The following is a 27,449-nucleotide window of genomic DNA, read 5'->3' as shown; positions in this document are numbered from 1 at the left end:
GTAAATTTCAATATGTATTTGAAAATTAAAACAAAGACAATGGCGGATATTGGGTTAATATTTTTATAGGAAAGACGTTTGTTCCATATAGAAAGTGTCCCAAAAGTCATTCGCAATCGAGAAATGAGATGTTTCTGAGGACATAAGAAGGAACTTTTTCCTTGGCGCAAATACAATCTGCAGCTTTGTTTACGAGTTATTAACAAAAACTGTGACATCAGTCAATTAATTGGATAGTATTTCGGTCAGTGTTTTTTTGCTAATAATTCGTAAACAAAGCCGCTAATTGCATTTGTGTTAAGGAAAAAAGTTACATGAAAAGACCTCAGGAATCCCTCGATTTCAGATTGTGAGTGACTTTTGGAACAACTTATTTATTTTTATGCATTCTATTATATTAAACATTATTTATAAAATTCTGCATTTATTGAACCTTATCAGGAAGCATTCGCATGAACGGTCACGCGTGCCGCATTTGCGTTAAAGTATAAAAATATTAACCATTTGATTTCGTTTTCAAACATAATTGTATTTCATTATTTTAGAAAAATTGTTGAAGACAACGCTTAGACCAACAATGATGAGCTTTGTGTGTTATCTTTAAAAATATATGAAAAGTCTTAAAGGATTTATCATTAAGTACAGTATACGATGCAGAAAGTGACAAAGAGGAATAAATCGAATTTGAAATACAGAAAATATGACAAATAACAAGGTCATAATTAAAAGAAAAATTACTATCAACTCTGTTATTGCAACGACGCACATAGCCATGATATACAGTCCGCGACAAAACTTTAACCCTAGAATACATGTGAAGTTGCCGACGATCCTATAACTCTTTTGAATTATCTGCAATCGTGTAAATAAATCCTAAAACATTGACTAATTATATAATTCTTGACTAATTATAGTCATGACTTTGGTTTTATACAAGCTTGCAAAATATTACTGCAAACAAGCACAAATGAAACAGTATTAAATTCTGCCAGTCCAAATAATTTTATTTAAGAAAAAAGAATTTGTATGTAAATATAGTGAGAATGATATTTAATGTTTAATATTTTGTGTCCTCTCCTTTACATTTAATAGCAGTAATAAAGTAAAGTTCCGACTACTCCTTAGCATAAAAATATTGATTTCGATGCCAAACATCAGACTTTAAAGAATGTTGCTTATGTATCTAGCCATATAGGGTGTCATCCCATTTTGTTATCCCTAAATTCGTGCAAGATTGGAATTTTGTGCTACTTGTGCGGTAAAATGTTGTGGAACTTTTTTCTTTGGCAGTTCTTGAAATCTAAGGTTTAGTTCAACACGTCACCCACGCCTCCAGAAAGGCAATTGAGCACTGAAAAAACGGTTGTAGAAAACATCAACAAAGAGGTACGCATGTTCCAGCAAAGCCCTGGAAGCCATTTTTCCGACATGTTATTCTGTATACTGTATAATTTATTAATCAATATAAACTTTACAAGTTTTAATTATAAACTTGCGTTTTCTATCAAAATTACATCTTGCACGAATTTTGGAATATTGCAATTGGTAAGTAAATAAGTGAACAAATCTAATGTATTCATCTAAACTGATGAACCTTCACTGAGGCCTCAAATGTCAAACACAAGAAAGACAATTATGTTTGAATATGGAATGAAATCATTCAAACGTTTAAGATTTAACGCAAGTGCGGCGCTGATTGTCATTGCCCGATTGCTTCTAATGTTTGCCCACATTATGTTCTCGCTCACACAAGTGCTACAACTTGGAGGGGTAAGACCGAAATATTCTTAAAAAGAATTTTTGACTCTTACAGCTAAGGACCACTCTATTGTTCATTGGTAACTGTTTCAGCGTCCTCGAGCTTCAAACTGGTCTCTGCTCGTTCTCCTCGTTCATGCTCCACATAGTCATCGAGAATTCCTCTTTGCGAAGGCCGGCGTTCTCCATGATACGGTTTTCCGGGACAGCATAGGTGCCTCTTCCGGCCAGCTTCAGCGACTTCAAGCCGGGAAACCACTTTAGCAGTCGCCACCATTTCTTCCCAGAACCGTCCATGTTCGAGACCTTCACCGTGGTATATTTCGCTGACAATGGTCCGCCGTTTCTCTGGTACCTCATCGATCCGTCAATCCTTCGATCTCCTTTCACCAAGATATCGAGAGTCCCGATCTCCTGGCTCTTGTTCCTCGTCTCGTAGTTGTCGACCACGTTCTGCGAGTCCGCTGCGACCCGTTCGATCAGAGACGTGGTTTGCTTCGGGCTGTCTTCTTTTATAGAGTTTCCGGAACACTCGGTGCTCTCGTGGATCACCGTCCCTGTCCCCGCTGTAGCCACTGTTCTCGAAGCGCCCAGAGCTCTTTGCTGCGACCTGGATAGGCTAGAGTAGGACCTCTGCTCGTTACGAATCGCTAGGCCTGGGATCCTGCAACTCCTCGACAGCGTTTCCTGTAAACAGAAACCCATCAAACGTAGGTGCTTGGTTAGACGATCGTCAAAAGATCAACGATTTGCGAACTGTGTTCCATTAGATTTGAACGTGATAATCTAAGCAGACGTTCGAAATTTAGCAATTTAGAATCGCACTCGAAGCCCATCGCTTTTATGTTATCGGAACTACGAACGCTCGCCAGTTTTACAGGAGATGTATACGCCCACCTTGAATTTTTATTGGTTCCTTGAAAATCCGTTCTATTTTTTTCTAAAGTAGGTATCACGTTTTTCGCGTGCAGAGGCCATGCTCCGTCCTGCAACGAAATTTTTATTCTTCTTTCATTTGGTTTCTTTTGGAATGATTTTCTTTCTCTTTCAGGTTCGAAATACCTTGACTATCAGAGAATGCTTTCCAGCTTTCAAGGGGGACCTACGATTGTGGAAAACGCTCGTAGAACGAGAAAGGGTTCAAGATCTTAGGTAAATATTAAATATACATCTGCACAAGTACATAATTACAACAAGTACAACATAACTTTCCTTTCTTATTTTAAAACTCTAATCATACGTTTTAAAGAAATATTGATAATTACTTTCCATTAATAACCAAGTTATAAGTACAAATTTATAATTAAAGTTCGAAGGATTATTGCAACATAGGCAGTTCGAATTTCTACGCTTAATTTTCATCGTATAATTTCAACTAATTACACTTTACTTAACATGTTAATTAATAAATTGTTATTATTTAATATCACAATTAAACTGTTAGAATGCCTCGTACAAATGTTAGAAAAACTAATAAAGAAACCATGAGTATAAAAGCATATCAAGATAGCGGGGTACCTTATAGAACAAGCACATTTAATGAAAAATGGGTTCAATATTGTGGCTGTAACGATTGGACACATAAAGAATGTCATGCTGTGGTACAACACAACCGATCCGGGATCGGGGTAAGTTATAACATTTTACCCGCCTTTCATATTATATTGTTAACTTAGATATTTCGTTAGTAAGATGTTCGTGTAATAATTGTCATTGTAAATGCAAGTTTATGCGTAGTCGCTATCTAAAATCAAAGTGTTATAACCGTTCTCGGTTCCCCTATATACAGGATGTATCGAAACTATTGTAACTCCGGGAGACGGGGGGTTCCTGTGGTCATTTGAAGTAACTTATTCCTTAGCGAAAATACAATCCACGGATTTGTTTACAAGTTATTAACGAAAAACATTGGCCAATGAGAGGCCTCATTGTACCTCATGACAGTTAATCACGACTGTTATCGTTGCTGTTACGAAACAGTTCAATTATTAAAATGTAAGAATCCTCTTCAAAATGCAAGATACAAAAGTGTTAAATGAAGGCACTGCTAACGAATCCTCTGATAGTGACGCGATTACGCCAGTCGCAAAGCGTGTGAGGCGTATGATTATAGATGAGAGTAGTAAAGAGGAAAGTACGACACAACAATCATGGATTTGGTAAGAAACAGAAAATACACTTATAGTTTGGAAGTATTCTGAACATCATGGAATAAAAGCGTCTGTCTTAAATAATTTAAGTGACAATCAAAGAATACTAGACCTATTTTTTATTACATTTTTATTATTTTTTTATTCGTGCAATGTAATTTTGAAACCGTTATATATTTTCTACAATAATAATATACACAACTATTTATATACGACACTATTATATGCAAAATATACTAATATCTGTAAAAGTAAAAGCATTAGAGTTTACTTCCTCAACAGCAGTATCGCGTAAAATTGACAATACCACAGGTATCGCGGGCATCTACATTTCGGTTCGTATTGCGACTGATCACAAGCATCAGTTTGGTCTGGGAGTGGCACGGGAGGGGTTAAGAAAAGCACTGTTTATCCTTATTTTAGAATGACTGAAGAACATATACAACATCTTGGACCCGAAATAGTAAGTAATTTAATCGTGACAGCTGTTTTAATATTCTGATGTGCATGATGCCGCTTCGTTGGCTATCTTGTAGTATTCCGCAGTTCCTTCCGCGAGATGTATTAAACAGGCCACACGTATTAAGCGAGGAAATCTTTACAATTATTATTGAATTAGTGATCAGTATTTCGTGATAATGCAGTGAAAGCAAACATTTCGTCACTATTGTACACAGATCAAGTCGTGCCGTTCTTCATACGTTGTACGAGATCAATGGACCATCCTCCGACCATGCCATGGATTTTCAACTAAACGTGTGAGTTTTATATTAATAACCTTTCTGAGATTCTTAAAATTAATAAAATATTCGGAAAGTTCATTCCTTGTTTATTATTTCGAATACGACTTGGAGCCTGAATGTAGCTTTTTTCTTTCGTCCCGTTTTGAAGCGTAGCAGTGTTCACTTTGCTGCCTCGATCTCGTTGCAGCATGTCGAAAATTCGTGCGCTCATTACTCATTTGGTACTGTTTTTTATTAATAACTGGTAAACTAAGCCGCGGATTGTATTTTAGATAAGGAAAATGTTACTTCAAATGATCTCAGGAACCCCTTATTTTCCAGAGTTATAATAATTTTGATACACCCTTATATAACCGTTATAATGTACAGTAGTAGGTCCTACTCTTGACCTTCAAGTCGGAACAAGATCTGTTAGCGAGGGCAGTTATAGAAATTTTCATTGCTCTAATTGATTTACGATTCACTACAGATGCAGGCTCTACTGTGGATTGGACACGCAGTAAATGGTATGGATGTACACGATAATTTAGAGAGCAAGAAAACCATGCAAGAGTGGGTCCCATTACTGCAACATGATGCCAACGGGACTTGCGGAGAACTACTCTGGTAATACGAAATCAGTTTGTAAAGTTGGCAAGAGTGATCGGCATTCAAGCCACGAGGACCGATTGTCAGTTGTTAGCCAGGAAAAGCCGATCAGGGAGGAGATAAATTAACAGTTGACACGCGCATCACGTGTCAAAGCAATTCGAGCTTCGAGATTACAAAGTAACCACCACGAGTTTCGTCTTCTCAGATGGATACCCGCTTTTAGTTTTCAAGCTTAGTCTAAGACTCGGAATTATTTACACACAATACACTGATCATGGAGGTTACGTTTTCAGATCAGTGTAGTCAAGAAAAATAACTACGTAAGGCGACGCATGCGCAGGTAGTACTGCATTATTATACAAAATAAAAATTTTCTTACGGCTCTAAGAATCGCACAGGAGCCTACAGAACAAGCCCAATTCTAAGTGTACTAGAAGAAGCAAATGAACCACCCCTCAGTTTTAGGAGAAAATTACTCAGTACTTCTCAGGCAATAAAAATTTCGACAACCCCAGATAAGCCCGTATACCTAAAAACATTTACAACAAACTGCCTTATCACTAAGTATACACAAAACAAACATTCAACCAAACCATATCACTACAGAATACATACATATGAACAAGAATTAAACACCAAATTAACATCCACCATACCTCGAAGACTTCCAACAATTCCACCATGGACAATCCAACCAATAGAAACAAACACTGAACTATTACTCCATGCAAAAGGAAACACAAATCCTGAAATATACCGCTCCTTAATGGCAGAAATTCTAAATGACCATAAAGACTATATACATATATATACCGACGGCTCCAAATCGGAATCTGGAACTGGATATGCAGTAGTAACACCAGAATCAATAGTTAGAATCAAACTTTCCAACGCAACATCAGTACTCTCAGCCGAACTAATGGGTATAAACCATGCCTTTAAAATAGCACACGAAAAATCCTATCAACATACTGCCATACTCACCGATTCCTACAGTGCAATAGCAACATTAAATAATAAAATAACAAATAACGACACCATCCTCAATATCATAGAAATCTACCACAAAATTACATGCAAAGGAAACAAAATAAAGATCATATGGATCCCATCTCACGTCGGCATCCCTGGCAACGAAAGAGCTGACCAAGTAGACAAAGAAGCAACAGCATTAACACCGCCAAATGATGACCAAAATCTACACATGGAAGACATGATAAAAACGATCAAAAGCCAACTAACGCAACAATGGGAAACTACATGGAAACAATCAGTCCCACTCCATATAACTAACTTTACAGAAAAATTGTTCAGTAACTATCAAATGACCAGTACACTACCCAGGAGGGACCAAGTAGCGATTAGCCGCATCCGAATTGGCCATTCCAGATACACAAACTCATATCTGCTAACTAAAGGACCATCCCCACTATGTGAAGAATGCAACACCCAAATGACAACGGACCACCTAATCTTAAACTGCCGAAAATACAATTATATGCGCACCAAACACAAACTAAAACCACTGCTCAAGGATAACATAAACATCAACAAAATCAAGGACCTATTAAAATTTCTGAGAGATACAGGCTTAATAAACAAAATATAAGGTCTATTTAAATAGAAGGTCGCTAATAGCCTTGCAGCTGATGCGACGTAAAACCTCTAAGAAAAAAAAAGAAAAAAAAAAATTTTCTGAGTTAATTATAAGAAACATAAGTTAGGTGGAAATGTCTTCCCTCCTTTAATAATTGTAATAAGTTAAACATAATGTACCGTTATCCTCAAATTTGTATAATTTCTTTACAACGTCTGACTTGTTCATTTTTGCCATAAATGCATAAAATCCACAGTTTACTTATATTATACAAGGTGTGTTATTAGTAAACTAGCTGGGCGAAATTTCGTAACAGTCATGAGCGTATTAAAGCAATGATTGTGAACGTGATAGACTTGAGTGCATTCCTTTTTTCCAAGATTTTCCCAAGTCTTCAACGAATTGTTTTGATCAGTTTGTGTACTTAATGGATAAAGCGTGATTGTTAGATTATGATTTTAAACACCTAACAAACTCGTGACATTTAGTTTTCTAATCTACGGTATTATACGGTAAATATCAATTTCATGAGGGTGGGAACAATCTATATATTCAGATTATAAAAATGAATGTTTTTAGGACAAAGAACAGAATAAAGACTATTAAGAAGAAGAGAAGTTGAAATGCCGAGGAACAAGTTGATGACTGAAATGAAAAGATAACGGTGCTCACCATAAAAGCCGCTCGAAACTTGTTCGACATGATGTTGTACAGAATTGGGTTAATCGTTGTGGACATATAATAAAGAACGCCGGACGTGTAGGTCATCAAAAGATAGAGGTTAGCCATGCCTTTGCTGTTCGACGTTATGTGGTCCGGTTCTGTCCCATAAACAGCGATCAGCCGTTGTACGTGGAACGGCGCCCAACAGATGAAAAATGCTATCACGACTGCAACTGCAACATATTTCACGTAATTTAACGAAAATGTTGTAATCTTTACCAGTTCCGGTCAACGTTAACATATTACTAAAATATTTTAAATATTTCCACTAATATTAGTTACTAGTTTCCCCTAATTTTGATCAATTTAATTTTCAATGGAACTATTAATTATAGTTAAGTGAATAGGTTTCCATGGTTGCTGCGGACGTACTAATCCTACGAGACTATTTCTTATTTATTATACGGAAATATAAAGCGGAAAATATAAAATTCACGATTACGCAATGTAAAATTGTATGAAAAGGCTAACTTTGTTGTTAATATTAATTCTTGGCGACTAAATGGCATATGTAGCCGCCAAAAATAACGTTGTCCTGGAACTTCCTTCTGTTTAGTTGTTTTCACCTATTCCTCACTAACCTGTAAATTTAACCAGCAAATTTTCAGTGCTTCTGTATTAAATTATGTTGTAATGAAATTCTGGATAAAATAAGTTCCAGTATTATTGAACCTTCAAATTCTATTTTCAAGAGAACGATTAGTTTTCATGGATCCTCCGAAACGTTTGTTCTTCTCGATGAGTAGAACACGATGCAACCATAAAAAAATTTACCTCGATCGAGTCGGTCAAGGTCAATTTTGCACCAAATCTTGTTAACACTCTGGACACCCAATACAAATAAACCTTGTCAATTTGACTGCAGAAAATATAATAGTTTCTTTGCAAAAGATTTCATAACAAAGTAAAAGATACACGCAATTCCCATTAGAATTCCTCCTTAATAATTTGATAAATCACTATAGTTAACATAATCGCTTCGCAAGATACGATAACGGTGTATTTAAATTTTTCTTTATTTTAGAGTAGTATTTATAATCAAGTCCTCCGTGGAATTATGAGTACATTTGTTGATGATTTGCTGTGATATGAAAAGTAACTTATGTGATTACATCAGATAGTACATTGTATTATAATATTTTTGTGTGCGATCATGGCTATGTTTAGAATAGTGTTAGATTTACTTAGTGAATCTATTACTTAAGTTTAAGGGGTTATATCTTTTTAGTCTAAAATTGTTAGTGTCAGCGTTAATTAAATCTACAGCTAACGTATTCTTATGTTGTGATAACTGTTTTATGTAGCGTTTGCTGTAGTTTGAGTGTATTTAAATAGTATCTCAAGACTTTCTTCTGTTCGGCAAAATTGTTCGAGGAACTTGAACTGAATTAAAAAATTGAGTAACCTTATTAACCTACATTAAACTGCTGACGTCCGTTGAAATACTGAAGATGAGACGTTTCGTTATAAGTAAATAGCTAAGGAAAGAGCGAAGTTCAATTCTTCTTTAACTTCCTATTAAGTTAATGAGACCAAGAAGTCGATTAAAGAAAACACTATAAATTCACGGAAGACACCTTGTGCTGCTCTCAAATCGTGGAATTATGGTTTATCCAAGTGCAGTTGGTTACTGCAGTTTTCTATTGGTAGTATAAGCATTTTTAAGCGAATAACTCTCGTTATTAACAATTTTCTCTCGAAGATGTGTTTAGATTAATTTTGAATTAGATTTTATACAGATCAAGCTACAATACAAATTTTTTGATAGGACAATTATGAAGATCGAACGTTCTAAACGATTGCGATACACTGTTCGTATAAATTATACACAAAGTTTTATTTTAGCACAAATTGTACACAAAGTTTTGGATAAAAATTGGCCAATTGTTGATGGACAGCTACACTGCGAGAAGGCGTCGTAAGCTAATAATTCAATCATTACAATCATATTATAGTAAAAGTAATCATTACTTTTAAATTAAAGCTTGAAATCTTTCCTTTTAGGTGCTATAATCCTTTAAATCTAATGCCATACTTGCTATATTAAAAACAGCCAAGTTTATGGAAATTCCACGAACCCTCGTCCATAGTCATCCAAATGCCACCGGCACATAATAAAATTGCAGTGGTTCTATTGAGATGCTATAATTTTTAGAAAAAAGACACAGCTATGTTTCTATTTTTAAACTAAATGTCAAAAATCGAACTACATCCCGCTGCAAGCGACATACCTGAAAAAGATTTTTACTAAGTTCGTACATTTCGTCAAACTTGGCAATTTTCGATGTGACCATTATGGCCTCAGATTTAAAGGATTACATTGTCGAATGTGTGTTGAACTTAAAAACAAGAAATAGTATCGTAAAGTAGAGATTTCAAGCTTTAATTTAAAAAAATGGTCATTATTTTGCGATGACTTCTCGCAGAGTTGTCGTTCATTAAAGTTGGTCAATTTTTAACCAAAATTTGTCTATGTTATGATTTTGTTCTGCGGTGGTTCTTAAAAACTAGCCTTATATGATCGTAATAACAATTTACAAGATAGAAACTACGGAAATATCTACAATTTTCCTAAATGACTGTTTTGTTTTGAATTTCAATGCTATGTGTTCGTGTGTGTGAGGGATCAATCAAGGGATCTGATAAAGATTAATTCTCGAGGCGCAAGCCGACAGATAAGTCGGAAGATGTTCCACGGTTCACGGAAGATTCGCCAATGAATGGACACGGATTTCCAGGAAATCTATTTGCTGTCTTGTATACAGGGAAACAACGTCATATATTCGAGCTTTCAATGGGATTACTTGATATCTGTTGTTCGATTGTGCTAGAGCTCGGGGACTGCAATATCTGAGCAGCGCCTGAAGATCCGTGAGACTCGACACCCTATCAATATTCATGTTCTAAAACGATATCCCCCCGACGTCAAAAAGGATTTTGTTCAGTGTATGATACCATGAAAGCTTTAAGCGCACGCTGAACTTTCTCAAAGGATAAATATATACTTTCTAGTGCGAACTTTTCGGCATGATTTTCCCATTTACCTGAACGATGGAATTTTAACGAGAATTGGCAGAAAATACAATGGACGACAAACACTGGATGCTTCATTTAAATTGGGATTGTAAAAATAACGTACACGCGCAAAGTATTAAAAATGAGAAAGAAAAATGACACATGTCCTTTAGTATTTTGAGTTGAGTGTCAAATGGCACTACTAGTATATTTAATGTTTGGGCGTTTTTAAGATTATTCGAAGGTCATCTCGATCTTGTTTATTTATATTTTTTATTTCAAAATCATATTTCACGTACAAAAATGCAAAATTTCTGTTTGAAACATTTCTTTTGTAGGTTCAATATTTTTTAAGATATTTAACTGATTTTTTACGTTTACGTCAAGGATATATTGTAAGGAACTTGGTTAAATGAATATTTTGAACTTTTATTATATCACGATATACACAAAACGACTTCTGTCTCCACGTGGCGTCACCGAAGAAGTGCTGCTACGTTCCCTTTCTCGCTCGCCCGATCGATGATCCGAATCATTCATTTGTTTCTCGTACAGCACCATGCATTCATGTTCATCGTATACATTCATACAACCGCACATTCCTTCTTACATACCATACACTCTCACCTATACTATACACTTACAAATTTTTTTTTATTAAAATGACAATGTTACTTCTTTCTGGAAGGTATTTAATTCTTTCAAGTATAATAAATTACGAAAAAAATGTTTCAAACAAAAATTGTGCAAATATCGTTGAAATTGTAATAGCGCCATTTAACTTTTCACTTGGAAACAAAATAATCTAACTACATGTTTATTTTGCTTCAGTTATAGAAAGGAAAATCCCAAAGTAATTAAAAAATTCTGTTTTAACAATTCTGAAAAGTGTAACTGAAAAATACGTTCTTAATTTGTTTAAATTAAGTTGTTCAATACTGTTACAGATATTAGTATTGCGATAATCAGACACGTAATCTTGTTCCATATATCTATCAAACATTTCTTTAAATTCGATTGTTCCATAATGGGAACCTTACTTAAAACAATATCATACTGTTCCCTTTGAGTTTTAATTATTTAAATACAATTGTTAAAATAATGTTTAAAAATATACTGGGGGATTAATTGAAATTCAACATCTAAGTTATTGATGTTATTAAGAAATGTATGAAAAAATGACGAAGTGCCATTTAAATGGTTTCCATACGTAACTCTGATGATAATAAAGAATTCTTCTACCAAGATCATTTTTGTGACTCTTTCAAGCACGTTGACAGTATTTAACACATTAACATTAATTTTTCACAGCGCATTGCTGTCGTTTGTCACAAGACGCGATTAATGACCTCTAATATGGTGACATCGAGATGATTTTGACAATTAAAAAATTAGTTAAAATTTTAAAAATACAGAACGATGCTCGATACAGTAAGCGTTTCTGAAAAAATAATATAAATTACACCGTTTCTATATAATGTTGCGTTCCGAGCCTTATTATAAGTCATTGAATTCGTCTTGACCCAAACTTGCAAACAAAAGTGTCGATGATCTTAACAAACTCATTAAAATGATCTTGGTAGAACGATTCTTTGTTACCGCCAGACGCACGCTTTTGTGTCGAAGTATGTGAATATTTTCAAATGTACATTCTATTCTGTCGAAGAAGGAACTTTACTTAAAACAATTTTCTATGATTCCCTGTTTCTCGATTCTTATTTCATTCTGTAATTCGCTATATTTTTGATGTTAGTATTTTAAAGGCGCTTAGAAGTTTTGCAAACAATAGTTGTTGGAATTAGGTCAAGCAAGTGCTGATCTAAGAGCATGCCAGCAAACGCATCGTCCCAATTAACCCAACAGCGCCTCAATCGCCGGTCAATTATTTCGTCGTACCCGGAGCATGGGTACTTCTTTCGTCGATGACTCCTTTCAACCGAGTATCATTGCGAAAACTAGCGTTCAATTTTTCCGCGCTGAGGGTGCCACTAGTAGTATTCGGGACGAGGGATAACGAGACCAAACGTTATCGTAAATTCGTCGGTAGCCCTCATCATCTTCACGAACTGTCACGTGAAGAAATTAAGAGAGCGGCGCGCTCGAAAGCGAGTCTATAAAGAACGCGTTATCGCGGTGTCGATCAACACTGATCGACCTCACGATCGCCTCCCGATGAACTGCAATTATTGACTCTCATTGCTATCGATTATTAATGGTACTCTGTGCTTCCCATTGGGGGGAAATGCCATCGAACAAGGACGTCACGCGATCCATTGAATTTAATTAATTGGATCTAATCAAAATATCGATTCCGCGGAAAGTAGAAACGGGCGGCCATGGTCGGACAGGTCAGCCGACACCTTTCGTTCAAAGTGCAATGCGATGAAAAAAGAGAAGTAGTAAATCAAATTTTAAGTTAATAATATTGTCAAATATAAAATATATTGTCAAATTCGTCATTCCAAACAACTTTTCCCTGTAGATATTAACGGAATACTGATATTCGAATATAGATATTTTATACTTATGCCGGTAACATAGTGTATAGATAAAGTCATTTTTGTAAATACCTCGGAAATGAAGGCCGAGCGGCGCATAGTGATTCCAATCGAGAAATTCATTGAATTTGTTAAACAATAAATTTCGATAAATTTAAAAAATTTATTTAAATGTAATTATACAAATTGTTTTTCAGTTTCTAAATATATATCTCATTTTTATATTTGATACGTATGAAGTTTTATGGGAAAGGTTTTATGGAATACCGCGGCGGGCAACATGTATAAGGAAAGATGTTCGAAACAATGATCTCGACAACATATTTCAGTCTCGCTAAAATTAACCATTTTCTTTTCTTAAATAGTTACTAAAATTTGGACTATGAAATGAGTTTAGACTTATTGGCGTATGATGAAGGCTGAAAATATCGAGAACTTTGCGAAAAGCGGGAATATTTTCTGGGAACGCTGCACGGAAATTGATTTATTGAAATGCTTGAGAATTAATATGTTAATGAGTAAGATTTAATTACAGGTTATCCGTGACGGTAGGACGTATTTATTAGGTCGTTGTAGCAACGCCGTCATAAACGTCCTGCGACCTTCAAAGTATTCATGACGTAAAAGCGGAGCCTGTGGTTTAACGTTGAAAAAATGGGACGGTGCTTCATTTTAATCGGACTATAAAGTCACACGCCTGGCACATGCTCGGTCTATAGACAATATTCCACGGTTATATATCAATTCTTCGCGCCCTATCGCCGACCCACGTGATGAACACCAATCAATAACGAATGTACGTCCGCATAACACGCTCAATCATCCAGAAGATATTACAATGGCAGAGACGTTCTACGTAATATCACTACTAGCCATGCGAAACAGGACGGTTTGCTGATGCTTCCGTACTGGGAATCTAATTTCAGATCCACTGGAGCTTCCAGACACTGTTTCAGATCATGCAAATTCATCGATACCTACGTATTATTATGATAGTAGATCGATACTCTTGAATAGTTTCCGATGACCAAATTCTACAGGAAATTAATAATAATAAATGCTTGCAGTGTACATATTAAATGTACACCCGTTAAATATGCAAGTAATAAAGCAAATAGAAGCTAGGGTTTGTGAAATTGAAGAAGAATAGATAGTAAAGGACCTAGCTGTTTATGATAGTCAAAACTATCGTTAACAAGTTGAGTGTCACGTGACTGACACAGAGCTTTCCGTTCAGGCCGCGTCAGTCATCGATGACTGACGCTTCGCATTGCTGTACCACGATACCAGCGCGCGAGGTCTGACGGGAAAGTCGTTATAAAATCGCGTGGCACTCAACGTGTTAAAGGTTTTTCACTGAATCTCATACCGTTAGATATAATAAATAACTTGTCCTTGAATCGGCCGCCAGCTATCAGCATCGGCAATCCTGGCCAGCTGGAATTTCCGCGCATTGCACATAACCTGACAACGTGCCTCGGGCACATTGGAAGGGATGGTGGGTTTCTTCTCGACTCCGGGAAAAGGGAGGGGCGCTCAAGGCCCAAAAGAGGGGTTGATGGAGAAAATTAGCGAAAATCAGAATACATCATAGCTTCAAACAGTACAGCACAGAATAGATCATAGCTTCAAACAGTACAGGACAGTATACATTAGAGCTTCACACAGTACAGAATAGATCATAGCTTCACACAGTACAGAATAGATCATAGCTTCACACAGGACAGTATAGATCATAGCTTCAAACAACACAGTACAGTACAGAATACGTCATAGCTTCAGAGAGGACAGAACAGATCAGAACTTCAGATAGTACAGAATAGATTAGAGATCCAGACAGTACAGTACAAAAGACATAGAGAGATACGCGTAACGGTTAGGTAGCGCGTTACAAATAAAGTCAGTCATTTAGTTCCACAACAGTGGGTGGTCCTTCGAACTAGTAGGCACCAAGTGCAATATTTAGAGGATCTTGATCATCCATCTGACGAGTCCTCAACAACATTAGATATAAAATAATTTTTAACATCACGTTATTTTTATAGAGATCATATCATTTCTACAGATAATGTCAAAATTGTGAATATGTGCTAATAATATAATCGGCAAAAAGAATTCCTGTAAATATTAAATGTCAAGAAGCAATTAATTTATTAATGATTCGGCAATTTCTCGAAACATACGTGCTCGAAAAATTATTCCATGTCTCTGGTTCTATCAGTTATTTTTATTAACAAATTAAATGACAAAATAGCTAAGAGAATGTTTGATCATATTTCTAACAAACGGAATTGTTATAAATATTAAGAAGTCAGAAATAATAAATTTATTAGTGAAAGAAAATCGGTTGAATACTACGCAATATGAAAGTTATTGTTCACGGTTACTTTCAGGTAAACGTTCGGCGTCGGGGGTATGTTATTATTCAATCAGTCAGCGCGACCGTGTGGATGAAAGTAGTCGTATGTCGTAACGTGCTCGCCGCAAATATTCTCGCGAAGTGCTCTCAACCATTGGACTTCTATGGATTACTGCTGACCCTTGGTCCACCCTGTGGACTCACTAGTGACACTCAAATGGTTATCAGTGCTCATTCAAGTGATTACGAGGATATTCAAGTGGTCATTTAAGTGGTTATAAGTGGTCGTCCTAGAGGCCACTTCTGGTCATCCTACTGGTCACTTCTGGTCAGTTTTCCAAAATGCTGCCTCATATCTGCACTTCCTGTTGCTGCTTTTTATTCTGCTGCCTTCCTTTGCTGTTGCTGCTACTGCCGCTTCTCAAGCCAACGTAACATAAAAATGTGAGTTGCACGCTCTTCTTTTATAAGTAACATTCTCAATATCACGAGTACAGTGTCTGTCGTTTATGTATTATTAATTGGTCACTGTACTGGCTGCAGTAGTAATAATATAATAGTTGTAGTAGTAGTAGTACAGTATTTAGGCTGACTTTGCCGCATCTACGATCAGCCCAGATCGACACATCCGCGACTTGCAATAGCATTACGAAATAATCACGTGTTGTTCCAGTTTTGAAACATTTCGAATAAATATCAAAATTAGCTTCATAAATGAAAAAGTCGCGATTATCACTAGTATTGAAATTAATTGTTTAAAGAATAAAATAATCATGATCTCATTTTGATTGACATGCGCAGTTGTTTCGAAGATAGCGTAGCGAATAAATACGATCGCGTTTCGGGATGGAAAATTCTGTAGATTTTTAATCATTTTACGACTACCATACTTAACGAAACTCGATTCGACGAACGGACAACACGTGCAACAGACCCACAATACCGTTGCACGGACAACTATTCATAAATATTACTGTAACAAAGAAGAACTTTCTACCAAATTTCCTACTCCTCATTCCAAGTTTTTTGCGACACACCCACCTCCAATCAAAAACGCTTCATTTCCTCCACCAAAAACTACCCTCCACCAATCAATGGAAAACCGAGGTGACAACATACAGACCACGACGAACGAAAGACATATCAAAGCAAACATTCAAACATAACGCATTCATACTAAGAACGAAATTATAACTCAAACATAACACATTCGAACACATTCAGAAATTTTTATTCATTATACCTATACAGTGTTGTAAATAAAGTGTAAATAGAAGCAACCAAGCGTCTGTATCACTACGGCATTGTACCAAACGCGTACACACAATCTGGTCTTACAAACCGGATCAACAACCACGTACACAAGTGCTTTTGGGAGTGCGAGACAAGAGTATCTTTCGAACGCGAAACATTTCTCATGGACTTATAGTACATAAAATTATATGATATATACAAGCTGTAGCAATACTTCAGTCCGTCGCTGTATCAATAGGAAATTTGAGGACAAAAAATAAATTCGAGAAATGTGTACGGAAATATTTCTTCGTTTTTACTGGCCCAAGTAATTCTCTGGTCAGGTTTCGCATCATCTGTCACGACACCCTCTTCCTGGGCGTATATCGATGCCAGCAGGAACAGTTAAACTTCGAAAACCGATGGGTCGCATAGTAAATCAAACTCGAAAAACGTGCAGATCATGTGTATTTACTCGGGTAAAAGTTCCGCGAAGTCGGTGGAAGAGCAGCCAGCAAGTTAGGCGAAAGTCGAGCACGGTGCTAACGAGTCGAGATTGCCGAAACACGGTCCCTTTTCGAGCTACCAACAAGATGGATAACTTGTTTGCAAGATGTTCTACGTGACTCGTGTAAATTCCAGCGGAGCATTCGACGCCGACTTGATAAATTCATGGATCTGTGAAAACGTTCCGCCTCCCCCGGGACACCGCAACGGCTGGATAAATTATGTTTGCAGGAAGCGCCGTGAACGATTCTCGGTAGTAATATTGCGGATTTATCGATCGCAGAGTTGCGACAAACGCAGTCGCTATTATTGTATGAATTTCTAAATCGATTTAAATTAACTCTTAAAAACCAGATCTTTCCACGATAAGTTATGTAAACAAAAGTAATATTTTCGCTTTATCTTAAAACCCAATATTTCAACTTTAATTGAAGTCCTCTAAAGCAGAGACAACAAATAAGAGTTATTTCGATGTATTTTTATTCAAACAAACGGTAGCCGAAGCTTGTTTCTTATTTAAGTTGAGGGCATTAACCACAAACTGCAATCTGTCTTGATTATAAGTAATTATTATAAGCGACTGAAAATTTCGTTCTTATTGGTAACTATTGTTGATGGGGGGATTACTATTTCCGTCACTAATATTAGTTACTCACGGGGGAAATTTATCTTGTTTGTTCTTAACAGTTGTAAGTGAAGCAAGCTCCAATTTGATTGCTCGTAACTGTTATTATTTAAAGGATCTCTATTTTAGTTATTTGTAATATTTATCGACGAGACAAAATGATTTCACTCGTTAATAACAGTTAACGATGAGAGGAGCTGTATTTCCGTTGCTCATAATATTGTAGTGTCGTAAATGTAAAGCGAGCATTAGATTGTAAGGGAAATGTAGCTTTTAAGACAAAGTAGGATTTTTTAAGACAAGTTCGACTAAGACGCTAATCGCTTGTTCATTGAAAGTGACGGCAGAGTTGTTCTGAAAGTCGAAGTGCGAAGAAATCTAAGAGTCGTTTTGGAAGTCGAAGAGTAAAGAAGCCTAAGAATTGTGGAGACCGTTTGGATCGATGACCGTTTTTCATCTCTGTTGTAGCAGTTACGTTCTCCGATCGAAAGTTAAATATTCTTTGAAAAGCTCATTTTAGAAAAAATTAAGTTAAATTTAGAAAGACAAACTTTAAACTTCATTAGCTTATTTTGTCGTCCATAGAAGTCTCAACATGTTTAAGCAACATTTGAATGGACTAAGTTTGTCCCTGGTTCACGATCACCGCCTCGGGCACGAGCACAGCATTCGAAATATTTAAGTAACGTGCAAAGAGTTAGTCAGCCCAGTTGTCGCAGAACCCACATCCTATAGGAAGCACCACCATTAAATTTCAGACCATGTCGGAATCCCATGGAACAAATAATACAGATGGAATTCAGGCCAGCAGTCGAACTGTAAATCAGAAAATTAATTATGCAAGGAAAACGTATTCGTATATAATACGATAGTGCAATAAGCACTCCCTTCGAACCCGACAGCATTTCAATTTCCTCCACTGCATATTTACGAAATCAAGATTCCTACTAATTTATTTATAGTAGCTCGCGTTAGAACATATAGTTACAAACGAATCAAAATTATGAATAAAATGTTCAAAATATTATTTTTATTATTTCATGGATTCTAATTGTGCCTATTCATTTATTTATAGTATTCTAACATAGCGAGAATACTTGTAAGCATTAAAAAGTAAATATTACAATTAAGGGACATTGACGATAATTGCAACACGTTAAAATCACAAAATATATTATAGATATTATTATTATACGATTCAGATATACAGAGTGTCCCAAAAGTCATTTGCAATCGAGAAATAAGGGAGTTTTCAGGTTCATAATATTGATAACCTTAAAATAGAAAATGTGAAACCGTTCATAATTAACGTCGTGGTATTTTTAGTGTTAAATTGAGAATTTATGTGGGAATGAGAACGGTAGCAAGCGACTGAGCGAGACAGAAGCGTATGCAGAGAGTGAGTGGATGTGTGCATGTGCGTGTGCTATTGATTATGTACGTTATGGAAAAGATGAAGATCGGGAGGGCGAGGCCCAAACGATCGAGACGGAAAAAAGGCAGACCTAGCCGTATCGTCGAGCACGTCACACGACTTTTCTTAATCTGTATTCATTATTGTTATATTTGTTCGTTATTATATTCCGTTTTCCGTTAAAGCGCGTCACTTATTTCCGCTTCCTGGTAACCCATCCTACATTTATATCATACATCATATGTCATGTATCATACATCATACATCATATATTATCATATATCATATATCATATATCATATATCACATATCATATATCATATGTATAGTATTGCATTATTATTATATATTCTTCCTAAGAACAAGCTCCTCCAATTTTGATGACCCTATCTCTGTCTGGAAAGGAAAACCGGAAAGAAAACGGTCTATTGTCTCTCAACCAGTTGCCATTTTGAAAAAATGACACATTTCTACATAGGATAAGTTTGACAAAATCGACTTTTAGCCGACTAAATCCAGCAAATACCCCAGGTGCGTCGCGTTACGCGTCGTCTCAATTTAATCCCCGACGAAACACGGAACAGAGCGATGCCTCGCGTTGATAAATGACCGTACATTTATATAAACTTCTGTGGAAATTGAAAAACGAGAACTTTCGCCCCGGCTCGGCACGAATTACTGGATTGGAAGAAGTTACGAGATAGGAGGGCGTCTTTTTCGACGAATATCTTCCAATTCGACCGTGTCGGTGCGATAAATAAACGTTCTAGGGCCTAAGGAGAGGGTGCGAAGCTGAATCTTCTGTCGAAATTTTCAGCCTCCATTAATTAAGTGGAAACCGTGGGAACCACTGCCAGACGTCTGGACAAAGTCATCTGATTCTAAATGTTATATCATTGATCATTCAATGGTCAGAATTCTTCGAAAAATGGGAAAAATAATTACACCGGTGCTCTTTAAAGTAAGAGAGGCCGAGATAAGTTGATAACAATTACAGTTGACAACACCTTATCACGATTTCCTATTCATGCGTCAATTGATAAGTTATCAGAATATTGATTCAGCAAGCAATAAGGCTGTCGGGAACAAATTTTTCAACTATCTTTAATATCTTGATTCTCGGAAGCGTGGGTCTATCTTTATTTGATGACAATAGTTCATCATCTGAGAAAGGACGCTTAACTCAAATAACAAAGAAAGGAGATAAAGGCAATGAAGATGAAGAGAAAGAATCAACTAAAAAGATACATTCTGCACCAAAATGATATTTCTTCTTTTACGAACATCGAGTGATGTTTACTTACCTTTAATTTTTATTTCAGGGACTCGCAACAGTTGCTTCGTGCCTTGGAAAATCATTATTATTGTCAGTCTATCAAACTTTTCAACTCCTGTGAGAGTGCTGGGGGTAGCAAAATGTATTTTGGAATGACCAAGGAACAGTTACACACGTTACTTACAAGAATCATTGCAGAGAAGTATATTTTTCAGCAGGATAATGCTACGATATACACTGCGAAAGTAATAATGGAGTACTTTTCGGGAGAAACAAATCGGGAGAAAATTGTTCTGGATATCTGGCTGAGCTGCTTAGTAAAATGGCTGACAATTTGGAAGCATTGTCCAGTGTTGTCCAATGTTGTTGCTGTAAAGAATTACGTTTCTAATAATTCAATTGATACAATTGTGTGAAAGTGTTCGATTTAACGATACGCGCTCATTTATGTGCTAAAATATAGTGCTTATTTATTTCTCTTATTTCCAAGGGTCGTCTCATAATAGTCACAATTTTTTACTGTCTCTATGTGCTTCCAGGTTTTCCAGACATCAAATCATAGCCATGATCAGATATCAGATCATAATATCAAATGCAATACTTAGACCGGTGAAAATGACATAAATAAATAAATCGTTATTTTATTCTGTTAAAATATAAAATCCATAGATGAAGACAGCTACGATCCATTACATAATACGAATGATAAATGATAGTAATGATAAATCTCTAATGGTGCAAGACAAACTTTAGCGTATCGTGGTGCTCCTATTTCCGCAGATTTTCCTCAAGTATCCAGGCGAAAGAAAAAGGTGACGCTAGGTAGACGAAGCGATACTGCCACGTGTACAGCGGAATTCAATAATATAAATCCTTCGTGAAAAAAAGCTGCGAGTGAAATGCGTTTAAGCAACGTCAGGTCTTAATGAGTTAATTGACCGTGAAACTTTGACAAACACATGTATACATAACCACTGTAATCTTGCAAATGAACCGTCTGCAAAAAGCAAAACGAAAGATCATTGATGGTGCATTAATTTTCTCGTTTTATCCTAATGGTCATCGGCTACCGCGAACGTTAATGATCCGAACGTGTAATAACAATTTTTTAAGAACAATTTTTTAATAACAAGTAATGGCCACGTGTTCACGATTTCCGTGTCGAGACAACAAACCGTGAATGCTTCGCTTTTTCGCGAGAATCGAGTTGAATCATTGTTAAGTGGCCGATCGTCGCGTTATCACGACGATCTATGACGAGAATAGGAAAATTGATTTGATTGTGTGCGAGCGCCGTGCCGTGTTCGTACAGTTTATGCACCGTCGAATCAGTTCAACGTCGAAAACAATGTTTTTCCGTCTCGTAACGAACGCTATTGTCTGTGTAGTTACGTTTATCGGGCGCCTGCGCCCAACCTTGATTTTTTTCATCGAATCATCGTCTGCTTGACGTCTTTTAACCCAACAAATTGTGATAAATAATAACAAATAGTCGCTTGGGTATCGCGCCATAAGACAAACACCCAAAATAAATGGAGGTAACCTTACCTGTTAAACGGGCAAGACGAATATTTCGTCGTACCAAGAAGATAATATCAATGCGTATAACAGCTTTTTTCATCGCGAAAATTTTAATAGTAATATAGATCGTTCACTTTTAAAGTAGTACAACTCCATTTTCTGTTATTTGGAGAACATTAAAGATTAACATATTAGTCAATTCAAAAGTATAAGTTAATCTGGTCGTGTCTGGCAATGTTTCTCCTAATTTATCAACGTGTAATTTCATTATACAAATTTTTTATGACATATCCGTCATAACAAGCATAACCTTAACACATATTCGTCCGGTAATTTAATTGCACCGCCATTCACAAAAAGCCGGCATTTCTTTACACTATCTGCAGGCATGATATGGTCTATATAAAAACAACGTTAAAAATCATATATTTTTCAGTGATGTCTATAATTATACCATCTTTGGTTAAAATTATCTGTGTTTGGTAAAAATAAGAATTTAATTTATTTAGAATTAAAAGAGCAAAAACCAGTTATTTTCCGTAATATACAAATAAAGAAATTTCGTCATTACAGTGTTCCGTACGGAGATTACTCCCAACGTTTTTTTTACTCCTTCTTCAGGGTTTACGCTAGCTAACGTCGGCCGGGAGCACGGTCCCACGATCTAAATACAAAAATGTTTAGTCTTCTGATGGACGCCAGCTTAAGGGTTGGGACCACGTGTTCCTGAGTCCCGGTATCATCCGCGGGGTGATCTGGTCACGTAGCTCCGGCCTCCACTACCTAATTTTCCTTTTCAGCTGAATATAAAAGGGCCAAGATTTTTCTTCTCATCGGGTAGTTTCAAAACCAATCGCGACGACGAGACGTAGCGAGATCTATCGAAGTTCTCCTTCGAGCAAATAGTGACTGAGTACGTCTACGAGGTTGATAGCCCCCGCCGACTTGGTGCGTAAACAAGGGAGTGTGACTTAGGATTATCGCAAATTCCACACTACACTTATACACTTGTAATAGACTGAACTTGTTATATTGTATTAACTTTACTAGTGATTCAGTGTACAAGTTATTTCTTCCATTTTCCTAGTTCGAGTCAGTTGTTGGTACGATCCCACAAAGATACACTATTGCCGCTCAAGGTGTATCAATTAACTTTTCTTTTGAAGTTACGGGGCCAATTAGAATAAAACCAAAAGACTCATTTACCTCCGGCCACGTGAGCAAACCGGCCCTCGGCTCGTAACAACAGCTATAATCTAATTATAATTTTGTTTATTTGTAATATAGAAATTTTATCCAGGAATGCGTTAACGTTTACTACGCTGTACAGGGTGGGGCAATAAATATTGCCACCTTAAATATCTTCGAAACTATAAATTTCACAGAAATATTTGCTGAAACAAAATTGCACAGTACGAAGGGGGCCATCCGGTGGCGATAATAGTTTTTTGCAGGTGGAGGTACTTCGGACATTTGAAGGTCACCTTCATTTTTTTAAATGGATCGGTCTGTTTTTGCTTCTGTATCATGATAGAGTATCTTGAAACGAGTTCAACGACCTATTACACAAGGTCATTGAAGGTCATAGAAAGTAGAGAAAGGCGACAATACTTACGGTTTTGGTAGTAAATAAGACATAAGTTTATAGTAGGTGTTCGAAATGATGACCGTAACTATCAATGCAACATTGGATTCTTTTTACGATTGATTGACTTGTAAGTCTTACAGCGTCAGAACTAATTGGCGCACAAGCTGCAATAATATTTTTATTTTTTCTATTTTTTTTTTCAATGACCTTGTGTAATAGGTCGTTGAACTCGTTTTAAGATCCTCTATCATGATACGGAAGCAAAAACAGACCGATCCATTTAAAAAAATTAAGGTGACCTTCAAATGTCCGAAGTACCTCCACCTGCAAAAAAACTATTATCGCCACTGGATGGCCCCCTTCGTACTGTGCAATTTTGTTTCAGCAAATATTTCTGTGAAATTTATAGTTTCGAAGATATTTAAGGTGGCAATATTTATTGCCCCACCCTGTATAATAAAATAAAGTATGCACCTATATATTTCGAAAACACCGAAAGAAGCGATCTTGAAAATTTTAAGTAAAACAACCTGTATATATCTTGGAGATGCCGTGAAGATTTTTCATGATTTACCGCGCCGCGTATAAGGTATTAAAGCTGACTAGACGATGCAAATTAACATCGACGACTGTGAAGACACCAAAAAAGTGACGTTCAAGGACAACTATTCAATGCGTCGTATTCGTTCCTTGATATTATTCAAATTCCATATACAATATCTCGTTGTTTTGTTAGGTATGTAAGACGAGTTCGTCCTAGTATCTTCCATTCCCAGTGATTTTTGAGAGGAATCATCATAATGATCTAGTGACAATGTTTTCAACGCTATATCTGAACAGACGGTCGCTATATTTCTGGAAACAAATTATTATTTCCAGAGATGGATCACAAACTAGAACTTAATTATAATTTCGTTTATTTGTAAAATAGCAGTTTAATACAGAAAAAAAAGGTCGGCTCCCATTAAGATTTTCCATAAAACCAGGCGTCCTGTAAAGTGTTAAAGAACGATAACGTCAAAGCGGCCACGGTACGTAACCACAGTAACTCGCACACTATTTTCTATTCAAGTGCATGTTGCATTTGATCGCTTCCGCTGCGAACAGCCTTTAATGTAGTAATCAATAAATTCGTAGTAATAACTGTCAGGGAATATTAGTCGATTTTAGGGATGAAAAACGAGTTCGTTCGAGTATTTTCCGTTCCCAGTGATTTTCGAGAGGAATCATCGTAACGATCTAGTGACAATGTCTTCAACAGATAGGAAGTCGTTACGAAAACTCCAATAAGGGACTCCATCCTGTCTGAAACTTTACCAGCAATTGCATTCTTCATTTTTCCCCATATCCAGCGTTACATCTGGAGAGACGGCCGCCATATTTTCGGGAAGAAATTATTATTTCAAATATGGATCGCAAACTATAACTTAATTATAATCTCGTTTAATTGTAAAATAGCAGAGATTCCGTCAAAGCGGCCATGGTACGTAACCTCGGTAACTCGCATACTATTTCCTATTCCACTCGATCGTTTCTCACTACGAGCAGCCGGTAATGTAGCAATTAACAAATTCGCAGTAATAATTGTTGGGGAATACTAGGCGATTTTGATTACATTTATCCCTCGCGCGGCATACAGCCGGATGTACAGCTGCTTGGAAATCGTAATCAAAATCGCAAACACACAGAGTTGACCCATGTGCGCGTCACATGCGATATCGACAGCTCGCGATACATAAATTCGTTTTATTTTCGTCAACTTCCGATGTGATGAGTTCATCGCTTACGGCACAGCGGTAGTCGATCGCCGAGTTCCATACCGTTGCAATTGCAATTTCAATTGTGTGCATCAGTGTTGTCGCAGGTCGCACGAAATTCGCGGAATATTCCGATCCGTCCGCGAGCTTCGACGCTACGCATTTCATCACTCTGCGAATCCTATTTATTTTTTTAGTTTCTTCAAATTCGACATCTTTCAAGTATTATAGCTTAAACTCGAACTTTAACCCTATGCGGTCGAGTGGCAACTCTAAAGCGCCGCTAAAAATTATCGTGCTGCGTTTCGAAAAAATTTTTATAAAATTTACTTATCCTCAAAAAAATTGTTAAGAGCTATCAACTGTCGCACGAGTCACAAAATTCAATTCCTTAATGTATAAAATGCACCAAGTATGAAATAGAAACGCTGTCAGTCTGGAAAGATATTTTAGATTTCCAGTTAAAATGACTCCGTCTGCAAAGGGTTAAAACTTCGGAGAACCGAAAATTCCGATCTTTTGAAATCGCGCAAGTTTGTTGAGCTCTCTTGGATTTTAATCTATTTTATTATCCGACGTAATTCGATTTCTCTTCAGGATGAAGATTCCCCTCATGTACAATCAGGAAGAAAGCAAGAAGGAGGGCCTACGGTAGTAGATATACTACTGTGATCAAAAAGTAAGGTGAATTTGTTTATAAAATGTAAATTCTTTATTTATTCTTACGAATCAATTTCATCCCCTTCAAAGTAATCCGCGTCCGATAAAACGCACTTTTGCCAACGCTTTTTCTAGTCCTCGAAACAGTCGGAATAGTCTGTTTCCGGTATAGCCTTCAAGTCCTTCTTCGATTCGGTTTTTAACTCCTCAATCGTGTCAAAACGGCGTCCCCGCATTGGCCTTTTGAGTTTGCTGAATAGCCAGAAGTCGCACGGAGCCAAATCGGGCGAATACGGTGGTTGCGGAACAATATGAGTCGAGTTTTTGGCAAAAAGGTCGCGAAGAACCAATGCAGTATGACATGGTGCATTATCGTGATGAAGGAACCAAAAGTTGTTCGCCCATAATTCCGGCCGTTTCAAACGAATAGCTTCAAGCAAACGACGCATAACGCTCAAATAATATTCTTAATTATCTCTAATTGTCAATCGACGATTTTCAAGCACCAAATCTTTGATTTTCTCGACGTGGCCCTCGTCGGTAGACGTTGAAGGTCGTCCAGAGCGCGGTTCGTCTTCAACGCGTTCTTGGCCCGCTTTGAACCCGTCATACCATTTATAAACGCTTTTGTGTGGCATAATTTGATCACCAAAGGCCTTCCGCAACATTTTCAACGTATCCGAACAAGAATATTCGTTCCGCAAACAAAATTTGATGCAAGTTCTTTGCTCAACAAAATCACCCATTGTAAAAATCGAAAAATTCACTTTTGGTTGTTTACAAAAACACGTGTAACTCGGAGATAATTAAACCTTGTGACAAACAGGCGCTTGGCAATTGTTATAGACAGTCCTACCAACCTACGAAAAAAAATTTACCTGCCTTTTCCTAATGCCCAGGAGTTTTAAATGACAATTTCACCTTACTTTTTGTAAGGTTGGCTTTTGTTTGTAAGATATTCTGGTTTCAAATTTTGTACGCATCTAATGAATGAATTATTTAACAGTTTTTAATAGAAGAAGTTAGGGGTAAACCGATAGGGCGGTTGAACAGGTAGATGTACATAACTAACAGGAATAAAATGCTTGATGATGATTTTTAAGTGTCTGTCGCCAACATTCTATACATAAACAACAGCAACGATCATCACTGTGAATTGCTGCAATTAACGATAATCTTTCTTGGCGACATTTTTTTTGGTTCAAGTATATGTTCGAGTCTAATTTCTGTCATCAGAAGCAATTAAAGCTTGCCACGATTTCATATTCATGCGTCAATTGATAAGTTATCAGAAAATTGATCTAGAAATTTCCCACACTATCTCCCGCACTTAGTTCTCGAAACTGTGGTTCTATCCTTATTTGATGACGATATCTCAACATCTGAGACAGCAAACATGACTCAAGTAAGAGGGGAAATAGATATAAAGGTGAA

General features: G+C 36.7%; 1 protein-coding gene across 1 annotated transcript in view; it reads right to left on the bottom strand.

Annotated features, from left to right (window-relative positions):
* Positions 1–27,449, bottom strand: part of LOC144479146 (pyrokinin-1 receptor) — a 61,006-nt gene continuing 33,557 nt past the window's right edge. Inside the window, exons 2-3 of the mRNA XM_078176357.1 lie at positions 7,512–7,735; positions 1–2,445 (exon numbers count right to left, since the gene is read on the bottom strand). Coding sequence (XP_078032483.1) covers positions 1,864–2,445; positions 7,512–7,735 — 806 coding nt within the window. The 3' untranslated portion in view covers positions 1–1,863. The remainder of the gene's footprint in view (positions 2,446–7,511; positions 7,736–27,449) is intronic.

Source organism: Augochlora pura, chromosome 3 (assembly GCF_028453695.1).
Source record: "Augochlora pura isolate Apur16 chromosome 3, APUR_v2.2.1, whole genome shotgun sequence".
Classification (NCBI taxonomy): Eukaryota; Metazoa; Arthropoda; class Insecta; order Hymenoptera; family Halictidae; genus Augochlora; species Augochlora pura.
The sequence above is the reverse complement of the archived record's forward strand: the minus strand, read 5'-3'. Positions and strand labels throughout refer to the sequence as shown.